This window comes from Panthera tigris, chromosome C1, assembly GCF_018350195.1.
Source record: "Panthera tigris isolate Pti1 chromosome C1, P.tigris_Pti1_mat1.1, whole genome shotgun sequence".
Lineage (NCBI taxonomy): Eukaryota > Metazoa > Chordata > Mammalia > Carnivora > Felidae > Panthera > Panthera tigris.
This window is the reverse complement of record NC_056667.1, coordinates 19695373-19712332: the sequence shown is the minus strand read 5'-3', so window position 1 is coordinate 19712332 and position 16960 is coordinate 19695373. Positions and strand designations below refer to the sequence as shown.

At 45.1% G+C, this 16960-nt stretch overlaps 1 protein-coding gene across 4 annotated transcripts in view; it reads right to left on the bottom strand.

The window, feature by feature from the left end:
* Positions 1-16324, bottom strand: part of DHDDS (dehydrodolichyl diphosphate synthase subunit) — a 28293-nt gene extending 11969 nt beyond the window's left edge. The window contains exons 1-6 of one of the 4 annotated variants that reach the window (XM_042996110.1): positions 16147-16324; positions 15556-15673; positions 13757-13873; positions 10793-10935; positions 7290-7406; positions 6274-6375 (exon numbers count right to left, since the gene is read on the bottom strand). In XM_042996110.1, the coding sequence (XP_042852044.1) occupies positions 6274-6375; positions 7290-7406; positions 10793-10935; positions 13757-13873; positions 15556-15618 (542 nt within the window). In that variant the 5' untranslated portion in view covers positions 15619-15673; positions 16147-16324. Of the gene's footprint in view, positions 1-6273; positions 6376-7289; positions 7407-10792; positions 10936-13756; positions 13874-15555; positions 15674-15815; positions 15945-16146 lie in introns of those variants that run through there. The other 3 variants (XM_015535701.2, XM_042996108.1, XM_042996109.1) reach the window with 3 other exon arrangements.
* Positions 16325-16960: the final 636 nt, after the last annotated feature.

The window sequence follows — 16960 nt, the reverse complement described above, 5'->3', positions numbered from 1 at the left end:
TGAACTCATACTAAAGGCTTCCCAGTTTATAGAACACCATTAGCCAATACAAGCAGAAGGACCCTAACATCCAAATGAGTGCATGATTTGAATCCTCACAACTACACAAAGTATTTCTATCTTCATTTTATAGATAGGGAAACTGAGGCTAAGAAAAAATAAATAACTTGCTCAAGGTTATTTCACTACAGGCCTAAAATCGGATGCACCTATGAGACTACGTCCTTCACTTAAAACGTCTTGTTTTTTAAAATGCACATATCTCACCCTGCAATTTGATGCAATACTAACACAACTATTTTTAATAAGTATGAATCTAAATGCACTGATTGGGAAAGATGTCTCAGATCTAACGTTGAAAAAAGCAAGCCTCAGAAAATACACAATGCAGAAAACATACGCACACACTCAAATACTCACATATATGAATCTATGTATCTACAAAGAAAAAGTTTAGAAAGACACACACCATATTATTAATAGTGATCACTTCTGGAAGGTTGGATAAGAAGGAAAGACTATCTTTATGTACTTTTGTTATTGTTGGAATTTATTATAAAGAACATCTTTTAAAATTTTTAAGTCATATGGGCCCTAAAACACCACAAAAAATCCACATTGCTTAGGATTTAAAAGAACAGCAATACGCCCACCCCTCCTGTGTTTGTTAAGAGCTACTTTCTCAGGCAGACAGACATTTACAAAGGTGACGGAATGGAGACAGAATGGGGACCGCCACTATGGAAAGAGGGTATTTGCAAGGCTGGTGTCTGCTGGGTCCAAGAACACTGTTTACTGGTCCTTGCCAAGCACCAAGAGGCAGAATTTGGAATCTCTAAGTGGTAAGACTTGTATCTTGGGAAGGGTCTAGCAAGTAAAAGTTCTTAGTGGGAAGATTCTTCCAGGAGCAGGGTGAAAAAGAGAGATCTGGGCAGAGTATGTAAAACAAGACTCTACACTTACCAGCAGTGTGCCTTTGGGTAAGTCATTTCATCTCTCAGAGAGAGTGCTGCAAATCAGAGGGAGCTTTTTTTTTTTTTTTTTTTTTGGTAACATCATATGGGAAACGATATTCACTTATGACTTGCAAAACGAAGGGCTCTAATTCAGATTTCCCTGATAACCTGATAGTCCTGTCTTAGCAGCATGGTCTTAATCCTCTAATTAAGAAATTTGAGACGCTGTATAATCCATGTAATTTCTCTACTCCCTTATCTTTGAAATGGGCAAATCTGTCCTACCTACTTATACGTTGTTTTAAGGGTCAAATGAAATGAAATACATTTTTTTAAAAAGTGATCTCTAGACCCAATGTGGGGCTCAAGCCCACGACCCTGAGTCACATGCTCAACTGACTGAGCTAGCCAGGTTCCCCGAGAAGTCATCTCTATTAAATAAAGTAAAATACCAACTTTCACCTATAAAATTAGAGTAGTTCACATTAAAGAAAAAAAAAAAAAAAGGCTTGACAAGAGTAAGGCGAAATGGACACATCCAGACCCAAATCTGGAAGAAGCCATCTACAATGCTGACAAGAGTTAAGTTTATAGATTTCGTTGGAGCCTTATTTGTAATAAGGAGAAATTAAAAACATCCTACATAACAAACAACTAGAATGATTAAGTAAATTAAAGCAAGATATATTCTGCGGCCATTAAAAATAACTTGAAAAATTACTGAAAACATGAGGCACGTGGGGCGCCTGGGTGGCTTAGTCAGTTAAGTGACCAGCTTAGGCTCAGGTCATGATCTCATGGCTTGTAGGTTCAAGCCCCGCGTCGAGTTCTGTGCTGACAGCTCAGAGCCTGGAGCCTCTTGGGATTCTGTGTCTCCCTCTCTCTCTGCCCCTCCCCTGCTCATGCTCTATCCCTCTCTCTCAAAAATAAACATTAAAAAAACAAACAGGCATGGAAAAGGGCTCATATTACAACATCAAGTGAACACAGCATGATTCGGGTTGCAAAGTGTTCAGTGTGATTTCTTTGGTTATAAATACTTATGTCATTACTAGATTTGTGTTCTAAAAAGATGACTCTGGCTTAACCTCCAACCATAGCTGATCACTACTTTTGTCAGCACCAGCTTGTGCCCTGTGCATCCATTACCGTGGTACACAGCACCGTGGATTACTCATTTGTGTACACGAACCACACTGTGGAGCTGCTTGAGGGCAAGCCCCTTGACACACGCATCTCTGTATTCTTGCTCTTCCAGCATAGGACCCTCTTGGGAGAGACTCCATACGTGTTTGAATAAATGAATGAATGAATCACTGAAAACAGATCTCAGAAATAAACACATGCTGGTTTTCGGAATGTGAGGAGCTTACAGGCTAAAAAAGTTTTTGGGGGGCGCCTGGGTGGCTCTGTCAGTTAAGCCTCTGACTTCAGCTCAGGTCATGATCTCACAGCTTGAGCCCTGCGTCGGGCCCCGTGCTGACAGCTCAGAGCCTGGAGCCTGCTTTGGAGTCTGGGTCTTCCTCTCTCTCTGCCCCTCCTCAGCTTGTGCGCTTCCTCTCTCTCTCAATAATAAGTAAATAAACTTAAATCAAACAAATTTTTAAAAGTAAAGACTAAAAATAATTTTATTTTTTTTACGACGTACCTGCAAACACCCCAGAACCCCTCACAAGTAGTAGACATTGTCACAGTTTGATGGGAAAAATCAACTCCGTTGATTAAACTCACACACAAATACTTAAGCATACAGGAAGAGCTAGAAAGGCATATTTAAAATCAAAGTATTGCCAGGAACATTGCGGTGGGATCCTGGAAGATCTAAATTTTCACCTTTATATATCCAGTAGTTTGCAAATCTCTGAACATGTATGGCCTTTGTAAAAGTATGTGTGTACCGGGGCTCTGATCGGCCCAGTGTGAGTAGAACACCAAGCTTTCTAAGGTTGTAGCCTCCTTACCTGGTGACCCTGCCCAGCCCATGCCATGTCTGCTTGACTAATCCCATGTAGGTAAGTTACTAAGCCATGCAGGGCAAAGAAAACAAATATGGGAAAACTTACAGGGCAAGAAGAAGATAAAGGTCAGCGATTATAGCAATGTGTTCTGAGTATCAATACACTGAACCAGGAGGCAAGATCAGGCTCTAGTTAGGGGCGTGAACACATACAAATCTACTTGCTAAATAGCATTCTTTCTTTGCAGCGTAAACGTTTGTCTCTTTATTTATTTTTTAAGTTTATTTATTTTGAGAGAGAGAGAGAGACTATGCAAGCGAGCAGGGGAGGGGAGGAGAGAGAAAGAGAGAAAATCCCAAGCAGGCTCTGCGCTGTCAGCACAAAGTCCGAAGTGGGGTTTGAACTCACGAACTGCGAGATCATGACCTGAGCCAAAACCAAGAGTCGGATGCTTAACTGACTGAGTCACCCAGGTGCCCCAACATTTGTCTCTTTAAATGAAACATTCACTGTAAAACACAATAATACTGTGAACAACTGTGAAATCACCCCACAAGTCAAGAATTAGAAAATTACAATGCACGTGCATCTACTCACACATCCTTCTTCTTCTTACAGATCTCATCTTCCTGCCTGCCCTCTGCCAACTTAACCAGCATTTTCATTTTTTTCCCCCCAACAGTTCATTTTCAATCCACGACCTAATTGACCTCTCTACAGGCTTCGACCCCGTTGCTCCCACCGATGCTCCCACCCTCCCAACCTGCACCAACCAATTCCCTCTTCTCTTGGCTTCTGTAATACTGACTGCCTGGTTTTCTTCCTGCCTTTCTGGCGGCTCATCTTCTTTTCTCCTTAAGGCTCACTCTCCTCTACCCAGACAGCAGAGCTTAGAGTTTCTCGGAACTGCATTCTCAGCCCTCTCTCCTTCTCACTCTAGACTCTCCTCAATGTACTCATGTCCTCTTTGCTTCGGTTACCAACTGCTCACAGATGACCTCCACACTGATATGTCCAGTCCCCATCCCTCCTCACAACTGTCGATCTGAGAGCTATGTTCTACATCTACCATATATCCCAAATCACACTCCTGACCTTCCTCCTCATACTGGATCTGCCCTCAGGGGTCTGTGGCACAGGAAGGGCACCACTCTGCACTGTTCCAGAAGTCAAAAACCCTGCAGTCACTCATAACACATCCTTTCCCCAGACCCGGTCCATTAAGGCCTCTCGATTTTATCTATAACACTTCATGCAGTCGATTCGACCTCTTCCTCCTCCTTCTCCTCCACCCCCCCACCCCCCCCACCAGTTCCATTCCGGGTAATCTATACCCGAATTATTCTAACAGCCTTTCTGCAACTGACAAACTCCTCACATTACCTCTTCTGTCCCCAGTTACTGCTTTTCCTTCCTTCTTTCACGACTTATTTCCTTGGCAAAGCCTTTCCTACCAGGTCTATTCCTCTTGCTATAAATTCTTTTTGTACTATACGCCAATGCTCATGTAGCGTTTATCACCATTATAATTGTATATGAATGTGCAAAATAGATTATTGTGTTTCCTTTACCAGAGCTCCTTGAGAACAGGAAATATGTATTTTTATTCTTACCACTGTACTCCCTCTGTACAACAATGTGCTTGGCCTTTATGTGGCACTTTTAAAATGTTTGTTGAGTGAATAAATGACTGATTGAATGAATGAACTATGTGGCACAGAAAGACCACCCAGCTGTTGGAAAGGAAAAGGATTTATAGAATAATGTTAAAATCTGTCTCCTTATGGGGCACCTGGGTGGCTCAGTCTATTAAGTGTCTGACTTGATTTTTGCTCAAGTCATGATCTCATGGGTTCGTGAGATCAAGCCCTGAGTCGGGCTCTGTGCTGACAGTGCAGATCCTGCTTGGGATTCTCTCTCTCCCTCTCTCTGCCCCTTCCCTGCTCTCTTGCACACATTCATTCTCTCTCTCTCTCTCTCTTGCTCAAAACAAACAAACATTTAAAAAAAAAAACCAAGAGGGGCGCCTGGGTGGCTCAGTCGGTTAAGCGGCCGACTTCGGCTCAGGTCATGATCTCGCGGTCCGTGGGTTCGAGCCCTGCGTCGGGTTCTGTGCTGACCGCTCAGAGCCTGGAGGCTGTTTCGGATTCTGTGTCTCCCTCTCTCTCTGACCCTCCCCCATTCATGCTCTGTCTCTCTCTGTCTCAAAAATAAATAAACATTAAAAAAAAAAACAAGAAACAGAAAAACACCAAAAAGCCCCCACAAAAACCCTATCTCCTTTTCTTCTAATTCTATTCTCCCTGAGCAACTTTTTGATTTTTAATTAAGTTTCCCAGGTAAATCAAATTATCCCCAAGAAGGGAATCCAGAAAATTCCTGGGTCCCAAGATCCCAGATGCTAGAGGTAAAGGACAAGAACTCTGGAATCAGACAGCATTAGAAAGGAGTCACCTCTGGCGCTGACCGGCAGACTAGCCTGGGGGATGGTCACTCTAATGCTCGGCTCAGTTTTCTCATCTATAAAATGGAGTAAAACACTCAAAGCTCTCACACAGGGGATTAATGACTGAATGAAATACAGCACATTACACACTGCCTGGGTTCTTTCTGCTATTATTTTATTCTTGCTCTTATTAGTTTATTAATATTATTACCAAAGGTTACACTAATAATAACATGAGAGGGACCAAGTGGCTAGATGACTTCCAGCTCTAGAAATTAAGATCTCACGTTATTTATGAGGAACAATTTTCTTTTCGAAAAATACCTGAGTCTTGCATGAAACTGTAATATGAAGAGACCTAAGGACTATACCCCCCAACAAGCTGTGTTCCTGAAAAATCATTCTAGGAAAAACACTGCCAAAGGGCCAGGAGGACGTCTTTTTCTTCTTCTTCTTTTTTTTTTTTTTCTAAAGATTGTATTTTTAAGTAATATCTACACCCATGTGGGGCTTGAACTCACAACCCTGAGATCAAGAGTCTCATGCTCTATGAAGTCAGCCAGTCAGGCGCCCCATGGAGGCCTATTTTTTTTTTTTTTTAATTCCAGTACAGTTAACACACAGTGTTATATTAGCTAAAGGTGTAAGAACATCATTTTTTAGTGAATGCCTCGGACGTGCTATCCGTTATACCATTTTTCTGGGGCTTATTAGTGTTTGGTGAACACAGAAATTCTGAAGTGAGCTATAACAAGCCAATCCTAAACTCTATGGGGGGGGCGGGGGGGGCAGGGGAATCATGCCCCAAATCTGTCCACATGTATCCCCGATTTGACTCCTGGCCCAAGTACATGGCGCGGGTAGTACACTCCCGGTTTCCCTACCAGTTACCACGCTAAACAACTAAGGGTACCTGGGGTCCAGCAGGCCTTGCTCCACTCCCCAGGCCATCTCTCTCACAGCATTACTGATCTCATGACGGGACGTGTATGCAAAGCAGACATTGAGGAAACACCTGAGAAAGGAAGACGAGAATAATTTAGCAGAGGACAGGGACTAAGGACTGGAGTCACTGCTTGCAGGGCACCGCTTCCCACAAGAGCAAAAAATACCAAATGGCAATCATGGCTATCACTGAAAGGTGAGATGATGAATTGTGTTTTCCAAGTTTTCTTAGAATGACCACGTCATTAGTTTTGTAACAAGGTGAACACTAAATGACACATACGAGCCTCCCTCCTACTGCCAACCAGCTTTCAGAGGATGTAATCTACTGTGATATTAGCACAAGCAAAGTAGAATACGAGGCAAATCTCATGCAAACTAATCCACTGCCAAACACATATTATAATCCAAAGGCACACATAATGAAGTCTGGATTACTGAACTCTCTTCGCCTCTGCACCTGCGTGACCTCCCAATATCAACCTATTCATGGGTTAAAGGAGTGGAACAGGAAAAAAATTTCTTCAAGGATCTGTCTTCAGAGACAGGGATACAGTGTAGACAAAGGTGGGGTATCAGGTCCTGGCAAGTCCGGGCCGGTCCTCAAGAACCCTGATCCAGAGCTCAAGGCCATATCCACAGCTCATCCACTCTATAGCCCTCATTTCCGCCCTGTCCTCTGACAAGTAAAATAATAATTATTATTATGTACATGTGCATATGTAAACATACATGTATATGTTTATCTTGCGGGGGGATAGACACATGAAGGAAGAGAATGAAAAACTACGTATGTGCACATGTAACATGGTATTAAGGACCATCTCTGGGCTGTGCAGCAGATGCAGGAAGTCTCTAAGCATCTCAAACCCCTCTTTGCCTCTTGTACCAAATGCACACCCAGAAAGACCCAGCACGTCTCTTTAAAGGTAGCAGGGAGTCCAAGATTGATACAGGTCCCTCAGAGGAAATCTGAACACTTACTTGTTGTAGTTCTTGGTGGCCTGTACCGCCTGTGCAATCAGCTCCTGGAGATCCAAGGGCAACAAATGCAGATCGCCCAGGACCCGGATGCATACCCCATGCTTCTGCAGTTTCTCCCTGGTCAGGAAAAGGAGGCGGGGTTGGAACAGAGAGCCTGTGGAGCTGGAAAACTGATGACACTCACCTCCCGGTTTCTAAGTGCTTTCCTGTGTGTGTCAAGCACTGTTCTATGCAGTATTCTGTGCAGTATTTCACTGCATCCCCTCCACGACTCTGACAGGAGTTCGGCACATTCCCCATTCTCCAGCAGGAAACTGAGGCTCAGGCACGATAGTCAGAGACTGCCCAAGGTCAAACGGCCATCAAGCGCGGTATCAGAAAGAACTGAGTCTGTCTGGGGTGCCCAGGTGGCTCAGTCGGTTAAGCGTCTGACTCCATTTCGGCTCAGGTCATAATCTCCCATTTTGCGAATCTGAGCCCCGCGTCGGGCTCTGCGCTGACAGAGAGGAGCCTGCTTGGGAGTCTCTCTCTCCCCCCAGCCCCTCTCTCTCAAAACAAATATAAATAAACTTAAAAAAATAATTGGAAAAGAAACCCAGGTCTGTCTGATTTGAGAACACGAACCCAAATTCTTTACCACACATTACACCGCTTCATGGGTCCTTGTGGGCAAGTTGCATTTTATGTACTTAGTCCCATTTTGACAGGAGAATAAACTCAAGGGGAGGAGCTGTATTATTCATTACTTCTGTACCTTCTGGTGAAATATGTTAATAACAGCAACATCTAACGTTAAGTTATGTTTACTAAGTGCCAGATGTTGGTCTAAGTGCTTCACACGCATCAACACATCCCACCCTTACCCCAACCTTTGAGGCAGAGACCACTATCATTCCCCTTTTATTGACGAGGAAACTGAGGCACAGGGAGGTTAGGTTATTTGCTCAACCCCAGACAGCTGGTGGGTGGAAAGCTGAATTTGAACCTAGGGAGTCTGGTTCCAGGGCCTGTCCTCTTCATCATGGCATTTCACTGCCTCCATACCGTAATTCCCAAACTCTGCACAGTGAGCATGAATTCAGTTACCCAACCAGCTTCCCTCACCTGGGGATGCTATGGAGAAACTCAATGACTAGCGTTTGGAAAATGGGAACTTAATAGCAAGAAGTATACTGTAAGGTGGGGTATCAGGCATGTCCTGGAGAACCCTGATCCAGAGTGCAAGGCCACACCTTAACAGCTTATCCACTCTATAACCCTCATCACTTTTCTTCGAGGGTGAAGCAAGATCTAACCACCTATTTTTGAGAATCCACTGAAGCGGCCACAGACAGGTGACTTGAGTGACATCTATAGGGAAGGAGAGGCAAAAGCCCTGGCAAGGAGCCAGGAGATCTGGGTTCCCAACCCGGTTCTGCCGTGAGCTTGCTGTGTGACCATGGGCAAGTCTTTCACTTCTGTTCATTCTAGGGTTGTTTCCCAACTGATGAAACTGAATTAGGTCAGTGGTTTTCCCAACCTTCTTTTCGCTAAGAGCTCTTTCTTCATAATAAGTATTACTCAGAAGCCCAATATATACGACAAGTAAAATGCCAATGGGCACCCTGTGCCCTATTCCCTCTGGCTTCTTTGTATACCCACTGCTCAGAACTCTGAGGTTCTGGGGCACATTGTTGGAAAGCCACTGTTAAAATCTCTTCTTGTTCTGTCCAGGACTTAAGAACCTAAGACTGTTTCCTCTACTGCTGAATGAAGACAGCTATCTCAGTAACTCCTCTACCTCCGTGTATTTTGATCTTTCAGGAACTGTAAGATTACTTCCTGTGTTTCGGACGTCAGCGTAGTAGACCACAGCTCAGCTCTGGAGTTGGAAAGATCTTGTCTGTCTTGGCTCTGCCTATCCAATAGCTGTGTGACCCAGCAGGCAAACCTAAGCTTCTCTGGTTTTTACTTTCCTCCCCGCTACAATTGGGATGATAATATTTGTCTCATAGGATAATGTGAATATGAAATGAGAATACATGTTAGGCTCAGGACCTGGCACATAGTATAAGCACTTTAAAAAGGTGAAATTAGGGACACCTAATTCCGTGTGGCTCAGTAGGTTAAGCGTCCAACTTCGGCTCAGGTCACAATCTCACGATCCATGAGATCGAGCCCTACACCAGGCTCTGTACTGCCAGCTCAGAGCCTGGAGTCCGCTTTGGATTCTGTGTCTCCCTCTCTCTCTGCCCCTCCCCTGCTCACGCTCTGTTCTCTCCCCCCTCAAAAATGAATAAACTTAAAAAAAATTTTTTTAAAGGTGAAATTAGTGTGAATAACAGAAGAATCTGAACCACCCCCAGCCCCTTGGGTGGGAACTCTGAGCCACACAGGCTCTGCTGGGGACCAGGAAGCAATGTCTCTGGCTGAGTCTCATCATCCAATATGGACAGAGAAGCCTGGCCACCCTCCCACCACCAGACCCAGACAGGGACAGAGATGACAAAACTGTTTAGGCCCAGCTCCACTGCTCCTCTAGGCTCTCTATTCTCTCTATTCTCTCCCTGGTCTTGGTATAGGAGGAGCTGGGCAGAAAAGGGCTGTTATGAAGATTCTGGGACAGTCCTGGCTGGAAAGGCTTCCATGCTTTCAAGCAGATAATCTCCATCAGACTTCTTCTCTGCCCCTGTCTGGCATTGCTCCCTAAGTAAGCTTAAACTTCATGACAGCTAAGAATCGTACTGACTCTTCCCGGTAAAGGCCTCTTAGACATCATCTGTCCCTTCCAAGAGAACATGCACAGCAATATAGTAACTTTTCAGGGATGACTACATGGCAGAAAAGGACTTTTTCAATGTTTCTCTCATGCTACTCCCTGATCACGGTTTATCGGTCATGGGGTAGAAATCTGATGCAAGTGGGGTATTAATTACGGGCTTTAGTTCATTCTGGGCTGCTGGCTTGAAGCAGAGAAAGGTGGAACGCAGAGAGAAGGAAGAGGTGCTATCTAATGGATTTCAATTCCTGGTTTCAGTTTTGCTTGAGGCTGGCTATACTCATCCTTGCATTCTGTGAAATACCTCTATATCCTCAGATAATTAAATGCCCCCTTTAAAAAAGGGGGTGGTGGTGGAGAAAAACTAGCTTGCCATCAAAGAGACCTGACTGGGGTGCCTGGGTGGCTCAGTCAGTTAAGCGTCTGACTCTCTGTTTCAGCTTAGGTCTTGATCTTGTAGTTTGTGAGATCGAGCCCCACATCAGGCTCTGCATTGACAGCATGAAGATGTTGGAGATTCTCTCTCCCTCTCTCTCTCTCTCTCTCTCTCTGCCTCTCCTCTACACACTCTTTCTCTCTCAAAATAAAATAAATGAACATAAAAAAAAAAGAGAGAGAGAGAGAGACCTGACTAACATTAAAAGGGTTTAGAGGTCCCTAAATAAGCCTCAGGTAAGAGCGTTGAGGGTCAGTGTGGGGCTGGAGGTGGTGTAAGAACACACTCCCCCATCCCATGGCATCTTACTGTTCTTCCATCAAGCGGCTGAACTTCTGCCGGGCCAGATCCATTAGCCCGTCTACCTCACTCTTGGAGCGTTTGAAGTTCTCAATGCTGAACGCGTAGACCGTCACCTCTAGGATGCCCAGGTTCAAACACCAGCGCAGAGTCTGAGAGGGAGAAGGCAAGGAGCTAGGATACAAGGAAGGGAAATAAGAGATGCCTCCGCCCCGACTCAGTGTTGGAGGTGAGAGGCAGACTCTTCTCCTCCCCAAACCAGGTAAAGCTAGGACAACACCAGTGTTTCTGTCAGAATAGCAAACCAAGTAAGTAGAAAGCCACCACTTGAGAATATGAAAAATGTGAACTTAGTGAGGAGTGCTATGCTGGTATTGTTGGTTTACTGGAAAGAACTCTTCACTGAGAGAGTTCTAGGTTCTAGTCTCAGACTCCACCATGCGCTTGCTATGTGACTGTAGGCAAATCATTTAACCTCTGTGGGCCTCAGTCTCCTTATCTGTAAAACAGGAGCACAGTCCATCCCTTGCAAGGTGGCTGAAGACCGATATAAAACACCAGGTTTTATTATTCTCGGCACAACTTCATTATTCCATTAGACTGAGAGGCTGATGAGTTCTAAGAATACAGGCAGCAAGTGCACAGCCGTGTCGCAGTGAAGTCTGCAAAGGGTTTTCGCAGTCATTATTTCATTCGATTCTCCCAACAGCCCCTTGAGAATGTCATGACTGTTTTCATGCTTACTTTATAGATGAGAAAACCTGAGGCTCAGACAGTAGATGAAATGTGTCAGAAGGCCACAGCCCTACTATACGAGTCCGTTCTGTGAAGTTCTAGAACAGCAAGACCTCAACTCTAGTGACAGAAATCAGAACAGTGGTTGCCTGAAGAGGGGAAGAGGAAGTGGGACAGGGTTTGACTGGGAAGGGAGGGGCACAAGGGAACTTTCTGGAGAGGTGGAAATGTTCTGTCTTGACAGGGGTACAGATTAGACAGGTAAATGCAACTGTCAATCACCCCCCACCCCCATTCTGTGCATTTCACCAGATGAAATTATACTTCAGTGAAAAGAGAAGTGAAACTCCTATGTAAAGCCGGGCCCCTGGGGCTGCTCTAATCCAGAGCCACTAAGGGCAGAGAGCGGACTAGAGCTGAGAACGGCAGTGTTGAGACAGGGAGCCTGTCTCCACAGGGGACACAGACATTCAATCAGAACTGAACTTGAAGAAGAAACAAAGCAGAAGAGCTGCCTTTCTAATCCCTTAACACACATACATGAAATTCGTTGCCACCTTGAGAAAATGACCTGTGAGAGCTTCACACCGGAACAGGCTCAGGCTCTACACACCTTACAGGGAAGCCACCCTTCGGCTGGCACATCTGGATCAGAACCTACCACTGACTGGAGTCAATATAGCTGTTAATAATCACAACTTCAACTTTTTGAGCGCTGCCTTTATGCTAAGTCCTGTGCTACGTGCTTTTCACTGTGCCATTTTGTTTATTCCTCACATCATCTCTGGAGGTAGAGATTACTGCTGTTCTCATTTTACTGACGAAAAAACTGAGGCAAAGGGAAGCTGTGTAACCTGCTGCAGGCCACAGCGCCCGGAAGCGGCAGAGCAAGGGTTACAATGAGTTCTGAGCGACTCCAGACCGTAAGCTCCTCGGCGCTAGGCAAATCTGCCTCTTACTTAGTCGCAAAAGAGAAGCTGGGGTCAGCAAACCAGAAGACCACCTCAGCGTGTTAGGGAGCCCCACAGCCACTCACTCAAGGCCAAAAAGACCAATGCTCTGGCATCAGGCCATGTTCTTGTGCTGGGAAGCTGAGGTCTGTCCAGACCATATTTCCATTCTTCTTAAAGTCAGCTTCACAACAACAGACAATATTCCATTCTTCTTGTTAAATTTAACGTTTTCCAATTTACAACAGGTATTAAAACTGTAAAACGGGGCACGTGGGTGGCTCAGTCGGTTGAGCGACCGACTTCCGTTCAGGTCATGATCTCACAGTTCATGAGTTCAAGCTCCACATCGGGCTCGCTGCTGTCAGCACAGAGCCCATTTAGGATCCTCTCTCCCTCTCTCTCTCCCCTTCCCCTGCTGTGCTCGCTCAAAAACAAAAAACAAAAAACAAACATAACTGTAAAATGCCCATGACCTTTGCTTAGAGTGGTGACTCGGGCTGTCTGGCACTTTTCCTAGTGTAAGCACTAAAAGGCCTCAGGCAAATCAGGATAGGTATAGTCACCCTACCTTTGTTCCAGAAATGTCACTTCAAAAATTTATTCTAAAATTGAACTGTTTAAGGGGCGCCTGGGTGGCTATGTCAGTTAAGCATCTGACTCTTGGTTTTGGCTCAGGTCATGATCTCACGGTTCGTGAGTTCGAGCCCCGCATCGGGCTCTGTGCTGACAGCGTGGAGCCTGTTTGGGATTCTCTCTCTCTCCTTCTCTCTCTGTCAAAACAAGTAAGCTTAAAAAAAAATTATTAAAAAAAATGAACTGTTATAATGTCTGGTAATAGTGGAACAGCTAAACAACTTATGTCAGATCCTTATGATAAAATATTCCACAGGCATTAAAACATATAGGTAGAAAACCTATGTATATACACCTAGAAAAGGACTTGCCAAAATCTCGTGTAAAACAAGGTTACCGAAGATACAGATGTCATTTTTATAAATGTTAAGTCACATTAGAACATATTACAAGGACTGGGATGAGGCCCAGAAAAGTATAAACTATTGATACACTAAGGTGTAAAGGAAGTCAATTTTGTTCTTGTTTCTAATATTTTGTGATGATTCACTCTGTAATTTGATTTCTGTTAATGCTGATGTGAGACCCATAACAAGCAAGCAAGTGATAAAGAGCTATAAAAAAAATACTCTCAAACCACAGCAAACTCAGCACCTGATTTTCTAGCTACAGTCCAGTTCTCCATAGACCGTTCCCTGCCACCCACACTCACCTCAGCCAGCTTGTTGAAGCCCTGTGAGTGGCCTTCCTGCCGCTCTACTTGGCACTTCTTGGCGTAGCGACGGTTTCCATCCATTATAAAGGCAACGTGTTTCGGCACTGGGCCTGCCTGGGAAGTGAGAAGACAAATGATCGGCACAGAGAGCCACGAAACCCCAAGCTGATAGGCTTGAGTTCTATGATAAAAGCCCCCTGAGGAAGGGAACTGGGTATTCTGTGCTTTGGCTCAATAAATGGGTATTAAGCACTTTTACTTATGCATGTATTTATTTATATGGAGCACTTACTATACGTCAAGTACTATGCTAGGCTTTTTATACTTCATCTAAGTTTTTTTGTTTTTTTTTTTTCATATAAACCTATAAAGTAAATAGCAGTGTCTTCATTTCACAGGTGGGAAAAAAAAGTCTCAGAGAGGTCAAGTGACTTCCACAAGTCACACAGCTAAGAAAAGGCAAAGTGGGAATTCACACGGAGGTCCGTATGCTTTTAGAACTCATTTTTAACCACATGCTCCTGACCACCACTTTGGTTTCGTGTCTCCACCTGGCAGGCACAGGAACGATATTGATGGCTGTGGTCCAGTGCAAGGGTATCCTCCACAGAAAAGAGGAATCCACTCGATCCAATCGCTGCCACACAGGAATGGGGGCCCAACGTCACTGATCTTCCAATTACATAAGAGAAGCCAAGCATCAGGACTTGTATCAAAATGTAAATGTCAGGAGCCATTTCAAAGCAAACAAAAAAGACATTTTGGGGGCCAACAAAACTTCTTATCTGGCGTATAGCAGCCTTTAGTTGTCTATCACAGCAAAAATTCACTCCTTAGCCTAATTTCACTGGCCTTAGGGCCTCTTCACTGACTGCTTCCTTTGCACCTCTCCAACAGTTTTGGCTTTTGTCCTCTACATGTAGAATAAAAAAAAAAAAAAATTTCCAGTCAAATCATGTAGTTTGTTCTTCCCAACAAGTGACTGCAGTAGTTCCCCAAAAAGATACTTTCTACTTGCTTGCCTGCTTGAGATCACTTGGCATGTGTGTTTGAGTGTGTATGTGGGGGAGAGGGGAGCGGGGGGAGGTTAGTATAAGGCTTTGCTGACTCGTAAATTCACTGCTACCCACTGCTTGACAGTCTGTGGTTGAAAGACAAAAATCAGGCTGGCTGGCTTAAATCTCAAACCTGTTATATGGACAAAATATAACATTGTTGCGATTCCTAGAGAAGAAGCAGAGGCAAGATTTGGGGAAGTAAGGGGGTGTAGAAACTGGAATGATCATAGTCCTCAAATGGCTGAAAACAGCCCCAGTAATAGCAGTAATTAAGAACTGCTAGACAGAGTGCTATTTTTGGTGTTATGTTTCCTTTCATCCAAAACAACTATATAAAGTCACAGGGTTAATACATGATACACCTGGACTTTTGGTCTGTTTGTCTGTCTCTAGAGCCCAAACTCTTACCCATCATTCTCTACTGCCACATCAAGGAAAGATTATTCTATCTACATCCAGAGAACAGTACAAGGAAAAATAGATCAAAGTTCCAAGTAACAAACTTCAAACTGTAAGGAAGACCTAACAGTCTATGATATTGGGAGGTCCTGGGGTTCTTGAAAGCATGAAAATTAGGACAATTACCTGCCAGAAACGTAGACCTGGAAGTTACCTTTCAATTCAGACTCTTCGGTTCCATTGCTAAATTCCACTTAACATCATGGATTACTACTCCATGTTAATAACAGGTTTTGACACAAGATTACCCAACTAACAAGCAGGCCAACTGGTGCTCACCTTTATGATGTTGGCACAGAACCGCTCCCAAAGTGACAACTCTCCTTCCTTGATCCATGACATAGCTCCTGCCCTGGCAGAGGATGAGCCCAGAACAAGAAGACACCAGCCCGGTAACCTTGGATAAACAAGAAAGAGAACAAATCACCAAAGCTTGCAAACAGCTTCAGATGACTGTGCAGAGTAGCCAGCATTACGATCCAAAGACACTGGTCTAAGCCTATAACTCTTCACCACCCAGAGTTTATAGCGAATGAGACCTTTGGGGTAGAGGCCTTTCTCTAGTTCTGGCTTGGTGGACGTTGCTGCTATCCTCTTTTCCTTGGAAACTGCACCGACTTTTCTCGGACATCCAAGTCGCCTTCCTGCCACACCACAGTGCCTGCATCCTGATCCTTCCCCGCTTCTCCCTTCTCCATCCTCCCAGAGACCGTTTCTCATTCTGCGTTCCAACACACCAACCCCTTCAGGGGTTGCACCCGACACCTCCAACCTCAGAGGTCTCCCCATTATCATTCCCTCAATCATCTCCTCCACTAGCCCCTTTGTTTCTCCCACAGCCGCCCCCCACCCCCCGTCCCGCCCAGTCACCTCTCTCCTCTCTCGCTCACCGCTTAAACCCAGCACCTGCTCCACTCCACCCAGAACCTTCCGACTGCTCCAGTGGCTCGACACTTCCTCACGACGTGGCGCTGGAAGAATATGTCATCGCCGGGCGCTGGAACACGCCCCCTCCCGCCACCCAATGGGCGGTGTCGGGCCCTGCGCCTGCGGGCTTGGAGGAGGGGCGGTGCTAACGTTCCGGCCAAAAGTCGCACTCCCGGAGGCGGGGCAGGGAAGAGCTGCGCTCACGTGATCGAGTGGGGCGGGCGGGTTCCGGGCCACGTGCTTGGGGACCCGGCCGGGAAAGGCGGGGCTGAGATCGCCTCGGGGAGCGGAGAGGTCTGTATCTCTCCGCAGATCGGGAGGCCTCGGGCGGGCTCCCCTAAAGAGCGAGAATTCGGGGATCCCCATGCCCAAGTGCAAGGGCGTTACAGCCGCTGGTGGCAGTTTAGGACTGCTGAGGAATGAGTTTGGGCGGTGTCCCGCACGCTGGAAGGCCTAGAGACCTGGCCCAAGTCTTTCAAATCCTGTATTTACTGTTTGCAGTTTTGTTTAGTGGATTTTAATCATTTGGCAAATTCCTAGTTCTAGTCAGTTTCACAGACCCACTTACTATCAATCCATTTTGTGCTGATTTAAAGCACTCATATTTTAAGATTTTCAGATTCTCAGGACCTACCCAGAGCAACTCAAAATGGGGTTGAGGCCAGAAAGCTCTGCTCTAAGAAGGACTAATAAAATAACTGAGAGGCCATCGATTAACCTTGATAGAAAAATCATAGGCATTAAGCTCCGTACCAAA